The sequence below is a fragment of the Nelumbo nucifera genome, chromosome 4, assembly GCF_055504915.1.
Source record: "Nelumbo nucifera cultivar China Antique chromosome 4, China Antique-T2T, whole genome shotgun sequence".
Classification (NCBI taxonomy): Eukaryota; Viridiplantae; Streptophyta; class Magnoliopsida; order Proteales; family Nelumbonaceae; genus Nelumbo; species Nelumbo nucifera.
In genome coordinates this window covers 28152241-28162601 of record NC_142652.1, presented here as the reverse complement: position 1 = coordinate 28162601, position 10361 = coordinate 28152241, and the positions used below count along the sequence as shown (strand labels likewise).

The following is a 10361-nucleotide window of genomic DNA, read 5'->3' as shown; positions in this document are numbered from 1 at the left end:
TAAATGCCTTCTAAATGAAAGAAAATTGATCAAATCACTGACTCAATTATCAAGTAAGGACGTGCTTTTTATAACCATGAATACTTAGATTCAAATCTTTACATTCTTAATTTTTTTTTAGGATTTATTTCAAGACAAGTTTGGTTTCAATGCTGATTCTCCGAGTAAGTTCGGGTAGGGATAAACCCCCTGACCCTAAAACCAACTTGGATGAGGGGTCAGTTCCAAGAATCTGGCACCAAACCCTACTCAGTACTAGATTGGATAGAGTCATTTCCATTTGGTTCCTAGTAGAACCCACCAATTTTTGCCCACCTCCATGTTCCACTCTCATTCCTCTACAATGACAAAAACAACAAAACAGAACACATCCTTGAAAAAAAAAAAAGACCATAGATTGCCCAATTTAAGTTATACATCAAAACAAATGAATCAATCCGTACCACTTATTGTCTTCCCAATATAGTTTTCATTCGACCAAACCAACAAAGTCTAGGTGTTTTTCTTCTTCGAAAATGAATGATACTCAATGTTTTCAATCCACCGTTGGCACAATTGGTTGAATCATTCAAACCATCATCCGGCCAAGATTCTAAGTCCAATTTTAATAAAACCTAGACAATAATTAAAAACCATTCAATCCAGGCAGTTAAACTGTCAACTCATTCAACCCGATGACTGAATCACAGGTTATACACTAAATGAATATGCAAACTTAGAAAAACCAACTTTGCACTCTAATGCTCAATTGATCTATACAGCGTCCCTAACGCCTTGCCCTGCTTAAAAGGCCCTTTAAGGCACATGGCCAAACCGATGCAAGTTTCACATTGTTACCAATTGTAACAAAAGAGCGAATTTCCATGACAAGGTTAACTTATGCTAGAATCATGGGTGTATTAACGCCCCCCGTCCCATCAACAATTCAGTGTCAGTGTCACATCCAAAACAGCAGCAATAAGAAAACTTGGTTAGGTCAAATATATGGTAAGTTCTTTGATTTTATACATTATCCAAGAGGTGCTCCAATTTTGGGTCAGACAGGTGAGAAAGAAGGTAACCCAAATAATGACAGAATCATGAACCTACTTAAAAAATACACTTCTTTTTTGCACCTCCAAGTAACTTCCTAAACACGAATACTGCAAAAACTATAGAGCTCGTCCGGTTTAGGCCTAAACTGCAGCAATAAGAAAACTGCAGCAACTCAGCCAACATGATTTACACCAAGCTACAAACTCAACAAAACAACAGTTCAACCAAAATAAAAAGAGAGAAGAGGACAAAACTATAGAGCTCGTCCGGTTTAGGCCTAAACAAACAGCCTCAAGGCTATTGATCTTCTGCACGAGTGAGCATGCACTTCATGTCACATTTTCTTGTCAGGTGAGTCTAAGTCAGGGTCACGAAGAGTTCCAAAAAACCAATCCATCCATATCGTGTAATGGCCATAGTTATGTCGATATGTTGTATGGTGAATTGTGTGGTAGCCAGCACCCATGACAGGCCATAAGTTGCCGTGGATGCAGTCATGTATGTTTGCCGTCCATACAGCCTCCAAGAACAAGAGAATGATGTGAGTTGTGAAATGGGTTGGCACAAGAAAGAATGCTATTACATGTGGTACTGCCTGCAGTATCCCATCCAGTGGATGAAATGCCAAACCTGAAAAAGAAACAGAGAGCTGATTCTGACATAATGCGAGGATTATGGCTAGCTTATACTAGAAGAGAACTTTGAAATCTATACTTTCTTGTGATTTTATTCCCAGTCTACTGGTATTAATTTGTATTAAGTTTCAAACATAAATTTCTCATTTCATAAAGTGCATAAGCAAGAATGGTTAAACCATATGATAATTATAATAATGAAAGACCTACTAGCATTATATCTTGCAGAACTTGAATTTCCACTTTCAAGGAAGCGGCTTATACACCCTAGAGAATGATATCCATTACAGCATATGTAAGATTTTGATGGGACAAAATTCAAATCTGCAAGTCTAAGAAAACCATGCATTCAGTCTCGTCATTTTTACTGGATTTGTAAAATGGTTGGCTTACAGCATCCATGATCAATCATAGGGCCTAGGGCCAACAGATGATAAATGGTAATCTTGAAATCCTACTTCCATGTTTTAGAAAAGGTAGATAGATATCTTACAATATCAAATATCATTTAATTGTCCGGATCTTTAGCCATATGCACAGGCTAGAATTTGCATTGAGAATTTTAGTTCCATAGGCTCAGAACAGCATTATAAATGAAGAAAAGTCAACTTTCACATAAACAGACAACCAGCATATAAGGCAGAACAAAAGAGTGGAAATTGAATGAACGAGAAAGTTGGAACTTACCTGCAAATGGAGAGAGTGTGTTCTGCTTATTGTAGATGTGATGTGTTGCATGAAGATATTTGTATAATGGTTTTATGTCATGCAACTCTCTATGTGCCCAGTAAATCCCAAATTCGACAATGGCTAAATAAACCGCCAAATACAGAAGGTAGAGAGGCCAGCCAACATCACTTATTCTAGAGAAACACCTTGTCCAGCCATTCTCAACCATGTACTCTGAAAGTGTTGGAAGAAGACAATACCAAGGCATGGCCTTCATTGCAACAACTATTTGCAAAAACATGGCCTTTGTTGAAGGGATGGCATCTGTAACAATAGTATATTAAACAGAACCAAGAATATGTTAACTTGAAATTAAATTAAAAAAAATATCTATGCTTCTTCAATAATCAATAAAACACAGCATGCTGAAGGGTGATTTAAAGCTTATTGTAATTGAATATATTTACTTTTTAGGTGGAAAAATTTTCACCCAAATAGAACGGAAAACAGTCTCAAGATAAAAATATAATGATACCCACTCACCAATGACATGACATTCTAGAGTGACTCCACTCTAACAGAAATTTTCAATTGACTATATATTACAAGTAAAGCTGAAAAAGAAAAGGAAGTCAAGTACATCAGCAGGGGATTTACAGCATCTCATCCACATGCTAGATTGGGACCAGTGTGTTAAAAGCGCAAGGCGCAGGGGTCAATTTGCGCCTGAGGCGCAAGGTGCAAGGCGAAGGACGCGACTTTTTAAGCAAGGCACAAGATAAAAAAAAAAAAAGCTAAAACATTAAAAAAAAATGCCAAAAAATTCAAAAAATACAAAATATCAAAAAAATTATTAAACATAATATTAATAAAAATATAAACTTTAATTTTAAAATAAATGTTTTAAAAAACCTATTATCTAATATTAAAATACATAAATATAACATGTAAAGCATATTCAAATGAGAATTTAAAAAGAAAATCAAATATATAAAACATTTTCAAGCATATAAAACCCACAATCTCTTTTTTTCTCAATTGCATTACTTCAAGTAGCTAATGTGATGTAAAACATATTACATTCCTAATTCTACGAGCTGCTTTTGTACCACGCCCCTCGATTCGAGAACCCCCTATTTGGTAATGTTCTTCATTCATTCATCCTAATAAAATGTATTCTTAAAAAGCAATTAAAACTATAAAATCATTATTTTTTGTGTGAGAACTAAGAATTTAAGACCTAACATGGACTTGTTTGGGCTTGCCTCGAGGGGCGTGGCACGGGGTCCAAGGGCAGAGCCCCCGGCCCAACCGCTAGGCACAAAAAAGCAAAAAAGCGTCAAAGTTTCAAAAGGTGCATGCATGGGCCGAGGCGCAAGGTGCACCAGGCGTGTGCCTTTTGAAAGGGCTGCACCTAGGACCTAGGCGAGGTCCCTACCTTGAAATGCACCTCGCCTGTGCATCTGAGGCGTGCCTTTTAAATCACTGATTGGGACAAGGTTCCATTGAGTTGTTCTGAGTATCCACATGCTATAAGTCTTTTTGAGATGATCACCTATAAGCTATCAAAGTCAACAACAAAGAAAAGGCCATAAATAGTAGCATATAGTTCATCAGTATATCAATATTTAATCGGATCAGACACTTGAAACTCAGAAATGCAAGTAGACAATTACATTGATCAGGCTTATTTGGTCAACCATATGATATTTGCTCCAGATGTCTATCGATATGTTAAATCATGGGTTAAACTTCTATGCTGAAGCACTGACATTCCCCCTCATCCATTGACCAAAAGTTGTCACATGCCATCTTGGTACTTCAACCTTAATTTTACCCAATTTAACTATGTCAATATGGGCATGGATTATGAGAAAGATAGCCAAGTCATACTTCATAAAGGACAAGTCCCAAGGCCCCATTATGGTAGAGGTTAGTGCCCTTTTAGAAATATGCACAGCCACATGAAGATACCTAACGGAGAAAAAGGCAAGTAAGTTGTGGCACATCAAAATAGGAAGGAAAGATGCACGCTAGACCAGGTGTTGTAAAAAACCCTGGACCCAATTCTCTCAACTTGCTGTAGTTTGCCCTCTTAAAATGAAACATCGAGGCATATATACAAAAAGGTCTAAAAAGAATGTTAAAGAAAGTAAAACCAAAAAAGCTACAATACTGCTGTGTTTTACCAGAATTTCTTTATCACTGCACAAGACCAGCAAAATGTTAAAACAGACATCTAGATGAAAGGACAAACAATGTGTATTAACTACTGTTCACAAGCTCCAGGTGAATCCTTCTTGAAAATGACGAGGAATTTTATAAAAAGTATTAACCTCCTGCAAGATAAACAGTTTAATAAAGAAGAAGAGTTTCTTATCAGTTTTTGCAAGGAATTACAGCCAACCATGACTTTAGGGTATATACTTATTGTTTAGATCCTAAGGAAGCAAAGGAAATGGAAAGGTCATTCCTCAGAAACTAGTTCTACTGCATTGCCAAAGCAAGACACAATGACAATTTCATAGCATTTGATTATCACCCAATCTATGTCAAGTTATCTAGGCCACAGTCCATACTTCTCCGCTGTTAACTTAACTGCAAATGCCATCCCCAAAGATACCCAGCTATACAATGGAGTAACTTCTTCAGTATAAACAGGACTAAGAAAACATTAAAACATGTATTTTGTCACTAGTGTTGCATGGACACATACACAGGAATCAGAACCTGACATGTGTGCAAGAGTCTGACTTGGCAAAACCAAAAGAAAAACAGAAAAAGGCTCACACATTTACATCTATAGAAAAAGCATAAACTATTAAAATATCCCATACTTGCATGGACATGTACACAGGAATCAGAATCTGACTTGGCAAAACACAAAAGCAACACCTCACACTTATGAATCAATAGACAGCATAAACTATTAATTTTTTTGGAATTCTAATATTTTATACCTATGGGAAAAGGTCCACAAGTCTATCTTTGTGATTTAATACCATTTTATGGGAAAGTAGCATCCATTATGTGCATTATCTGTTCTTTTATGTCAAACAAGCAAAGAGAAAAAGGAAAATGTTATGTATGTCACTCAGGAATCCTTTAAGTGTCAGAATCCAACACATGTCTGACATGGACACTTAATCCATTTAGATAGCCCATGCAAAACTGGTCAACACATCATTCCACAATGATTGAGGTATGAGTACCTTGTACACATTCAGAAAGATGGGTTTCAAAGAACAATTAGACATGACCACAGAAGGCATATGTTGAAACCAATACAAATTGTTGTAACATAAAAACAATACAACATTGTTTCAAAAGTGAGGCTCACTTTGTTGGATGCACCTACCTAAACCTAAGTGCATCTCACCTAACCTTTTGCTACTTTTTAATGAATTAACCCTGAATATGATGTTTGAATAGTTTATCTATATAGGACTTGAACCTACAACAATAAGCAGTGTTGGCATCTTGGACACAGACATGGAAATCAGAATTCCATGTATGTCAGGGGCTCCAGGAGTCCAACTCAGCAAGAAGATTAAACAAGGACTCATAAAATCATCTACAAAATAGAATAAACTATTAAAATACACCATTTTTTTAATTGTAATAGTACATCTATATAAAGAAGGTCTTAAAGTTTATCTTTGTCACTTAACAATATTGTTAAGAAACACAACATTTATTGTGCACATTAGATGTTCATTTATGTCCAATAATCAAGGAAAGGAAGGACAATGTTATGTTGAAGTGTCCCTAATCCATGCAGTGTCAAAATCGGATGCATGTCTAAAAAGTATTCTTCATTCATTTAGGATAGTCCATCTAACACAGCCTACAAGGCTATAACCTTCATGTTAGTAACATGATATTTTAAACAATTGAAATAACAAGGTCTTATTTTCTTTTACAATTTTGATTTGCATATTTCTATGCATTAAGTTTTTCTTTTATTTTTTTATCGGTGGCACATCATTCTGTTCAGGCATGGACCTCAGCCGCCTCACACTTCAAGCTCTAGGACCCACTAGTTTTTTAATTGGACTTCTCACGTTTTGAACACTGAAATCCTATAACCTTAGTCATCAGCAGCAATTGAGAGGGTAAGAATCCCCCAATCACCAATTCAACAGGCTGGCAAAGCTGCATCATTCTGTTCTGGCATGGACCTCAGCTGCCTCACACTTCAAGCTCTAGGACCCACTAGTTCTTTAATTGGACTTCTCACGTTTTGAACACTGAAATCCTATAACCTTAGTCATCAACAGCAATTGAGAGGGTAGGAATCCCCCAATCACCAATTCAACAAGGCTGGCAAAGCTGCATCATCCTATCACATTAGTCCCAAGCAGAAATTCAAAGTCTCCGACTCCACAATAATTGATTTAACCAGGCCAGGCCGGCTGTTGAAAAAGGAGGTACCCGGTACTAGGAATGTGTCCCACAGTCCATGTGGGTATATAAGTTCTGCAGAGGTGTTTAACAGGTTATATGAAGTTTCAAAAGGCACTAAGCAATGAACTTCGAAGTGAACCTAAGGAAGAGCTTCCTGTTGGCTTCTTAGAAGCCCGTATTGTGAATCATGAGATCAATACTCACGATGAAGTCAATCTGATGGATAAACTTCAAAAATTAAAAACGAAGAGAAAATAGCACCTATATCATTTGCCATCTTTTTTGATGGATGAACTCTAAAAGCGTAACTCTCAAACAGTGACCAAAAAGAAAGAAAAAAGAAAGCGAACAAAAAAAAGCAGGAATCAGAACCATTGATGTCAGACATCTAGAGAACAAATTCGATCAGAACTTAAAATACGGTAGACGGAGGTAGACAGCATACGATATATCCATCAATTTAAGGCAAGCAACACAAGATCGAATAAAACAACTAAACGAAAAGATTCAAGGGGGCTATCATTTCCAAGACAACAAAGATTAGCAGAGACGACTACGATCCAAGAAAGAAGATCAAAAGAAAAGGGAAGATAAAAATGAAGAGAAAAGAAAAGAAAAGATTATACCTTTAGGAAGATAAACGTTTCGTTTCCAGTAGTAGATGTAGAAACTCCATAAAAATCCAGAAATGAAATAAACGGCGGTCCCTCCAATGTAGTTCCGAATCCATGTCTGGATAAAGTGAGGGAGCGCTTTCCAAAGATTCTCTGGCAAAAGATTTCCGAGCACAATGCGGTTGTAAAAGCTGGTTTCGTCCACGAAAAGCTGCAAATAGTCTTCCATTTTATTTTTCAGGAAAAGCGAGCAGATTCAGGCAATTAGGGCCGGGAAAATCGCCGGGATTACGACGGGAGAAAGTTTAGTATAGAGAGAGAGAACTGTGAACTGGAATGAGGGGGAAGTGAGGAGTGGAGAGAGTCTAAGGTGAGAATAATATTTATCAAGTGACATTTAACTACTTGATCCGGTCCCGCACTATTTATAGACAGGTCGAATCGATAAAGACTGTGCGAATCGGTAACTGTCCTGGCGTTTTTTGTTCGTTCTCATATTTTGAAAGACCAAATTAGCTCCGCTGTTGCCATAATTTATGATGAGAAAGACTTTCTTGTCTTTGTCGTTGTCTCAGTGTTGGCATCTTGTAGATTTGAAGATGTATGTCTCCAACCGTTGATCCAATGTTAGCCCGATGGTTGTTGGGGCCCACACTTTGTCCACGGACACTAGCTTGTTAATTTTTTATCGGTTACGTAGCGTACTGTATACATTTGTTCGCAGCAGATCGGAAACGGTTATTAGTGTTTATTCGTTTGGATCCAATGTAAAACGTCATCCATGTATTAAGTAATTATTAGATTTTGAAAATCGTGAAAAAAAATATAAAGTTTTATATTGATAAAATGGATACAGTATTTACATGATAATGCATGTAAATTTAAGCTTGATGAGAAATTTCCCTTCCATCCAAATGCCAATAAATTAAATTTGAGTTGAATTTTATATCAATCTACATTTGTACTTTTTACGCTAATAAAATCGAATTAATGTAAATTTTTACATAGTTCTTCATTTACATCGATTCTAAATGCAACTTAAAGTGAAAATCAATTTTGATAGAATTTGATTTATACATATCCGGTTCATTCAGTTTGACCCGGGTGTTCATCGTTCAAAAAAAATCAATAGCAGTTTAGCTATTAAAATTTAAACAAAAACCCTAAACCCCTAATTGATTTTTCATCGAGTTTTACTAGTCCCCCCTAACGCAGCAACTGACGACTCCACATGGTTCTAAGTTTTGACAAAACTTTTAGTGAAACATTAAACTGAATATTTTGTCCAAATTTGGACTGAAATTTTGGAATATTTTTTAGTTTGCGTTATATTATATATTTTGAAATGGGAAAACCTATTATACAGAAAAGATATGGTATTGAAAGAATTTTGATCAATCAAAATTCATCCATCAATTTTGATAAATAACACCTAATCGACTACCATTTTGAAAGAATACAAATTTTAGTAGATAAACTTTGATTTATAATGTATTTTAATGGCCACTTAATATTCAATACTTTGGCAAGATCACATTTCTTTTAATAGCCATCTCTAAAAGAAGAGAAAAAAGGTAACCCCATCAAAGAAATGTAGTAATCCAGATGAGTTAGGCGAAGAGGGTCTACCTTCTACCCTCTCATTTGTCTGCCTCTACTTACAAATATAAAGAAGAGAAACCCGATATCTAATTTTCTTTTTCTTGTATGCAGAAACCTAGGCTGCATTTGGTATAAAGACTTATCTCCTTTTTTTATTAAAATGCCTTTATGAACAGTGAAATTTTAATTATAAAAAAAGAAATAAATCCTTAAAATAAGAAATGCTAAATGCAGCATTAATCACATTGACATAGACATAGATCTCTTCATAAAGGCTCGATTCTATCCCAGGGAAGGGTCCTGCTTTCTAATTAGAACAGCTGACTGAGCACCTAGTGTAACAGATGAGCAATAATGGACAAATGTAGATGACCTACTTTCTAATTAGAACGGCTGATTTCAGTCAATGTTGTCGGACTTCGACCATCTCGTTTGGTCATTCAACTCTATTAAACCAAAATTGTAAGATAATAAAACAATAGTAAATTATTCTAGATTACCTTTTAAAGCTATTATACATGAAAAATAAGGTTTAAGAAAATGAATGCTATATATTTGAGATAAATAACTTTCACCATCCGGTTCAGACGGCCCAAAGGCCAACCATCCGGTCTAATCCAAGACTGACAACAGCGGTTTTGGGTATAAGAAACTTTGGACTAAAGCCCACAGTTTTTGATAAAAATACAAGTCCAAGTTACATATTCATTTTTCTTCTCTTAGTCAAATGAACCCGTGATGCTAAATTGCAGTAGAAAGAATCTTAAGCCCATGAAGGGACCACTCACATGGCAACGCAGGCTTCTTGGTTGGACTCAGATACACTTGGCAGTTAGGCATCACTTTACTAATATGGTAAAGGTTATCTGAGATTTGGGGAAAGCAGATGCCATTAGACTTATCACCTGACTCCGGATCTCTTGTCCACGAGAATCCTACCCATGCATATCCATAATACACCACCCTTCGTTGAATTGAAAACATCTCCCCCTGCATAATGCTATGAAGAGGGTGAGATGTTCTTCATGTATGACTATGATAAATATAAACAGAATCTTCGTGGGCAGAAGATCCGGACTCTCATCACCCTGTAGAATGGAGTGTAAATCCTCAACGAACTTTTGGGCTTCTGGAGTTGAAGAAAATATCTTAAGCCATAGCCCATCAAAAATTCACATCTGCACCCCAAAATCATAAAGCGTATCCCACAGGCGCCCCACAGCGGCGCACAGTCCAATCGTGTATTGGAAACATATCCTAATGACAATTTCGAGAAAATTTTCCAATACATAATGAGATATACATGTGGGTTACTTGCGAGGTGCGCTCAGTGGGGCACCAATGTGAACTCGTTCATCAAACCTATAATCTGTTCCACTGAAAGGTTTAAGAGATTCCT

General features: G+C 36.4%; 1 protein-coding gene across 2 annotated transcripts; it reads right to left on the bottom strand.

Moving 5' to 3' along the window:
* Nucleotides 1–958: 958 nt before the first annotated feature.
* Nucleotides 959–7770, bottom strand: LOC104602901 (delta(7)-sterol-C5(6)-desaturase-like). 2 transcript variants are annotated; one of them, XM_010266758.3, is made up of 4 exons: nt 7373–7770; nt 3778–3894; nt 2358–2663; nt 959–1665 (listed from the first exon to the last, which is right to left on the bottom strand). In XM_010266758.3, the coding sequence occupies exons 1-4, from the start codon at nt 7587–7589 to the stop codon at nt 1370–1372; spliced, it is 936 nt and encodes a 311-aa protein (XP_010265060.1). In that variant the 5' UTR covers nt 7590–7770; the 3' UTR covers nt 959–1369. The 2 variants fall into 2 exon arrangements, with proteins under 2 accessions (XP_010265060.1, XP_010265061.1); XM_010266759.3 differs by lacking the exon at nt 3778–3894 and having other exon boundaries at nt 7373–7766.
* Between the last annotated feature and the right edge of the window lie 2591 nt (nt 7771–10361).

What these genes read in the sequence shown, in the direction of transcription:
- LOC104602901 (XM_010266758.3), bottom strand. Translation starts at nt 7,589, where the DNA reads ATGGAAGACTATTTGCAGCTTTTCGTGGACGAAACCAGCTTTTACAAC. An exon ending in AAACGTTTATCTTCCTAAAG is followed by an intron (nt 3,895 to 7,372) that starts GTATAATCTTTT and finishes GATAGCTTATAG; the next exon opens with GTGATCATCTCAAAAAGACT. An exon ending in CAGGCGAGGTGCATTTCAAG is followed by an intron (nt 2,664 to 3,777) that starts GTAGGGACCTCG and finishes CTATTGTTACAG; the next exon opens with ATGCCATCCCTTCAACAAAG.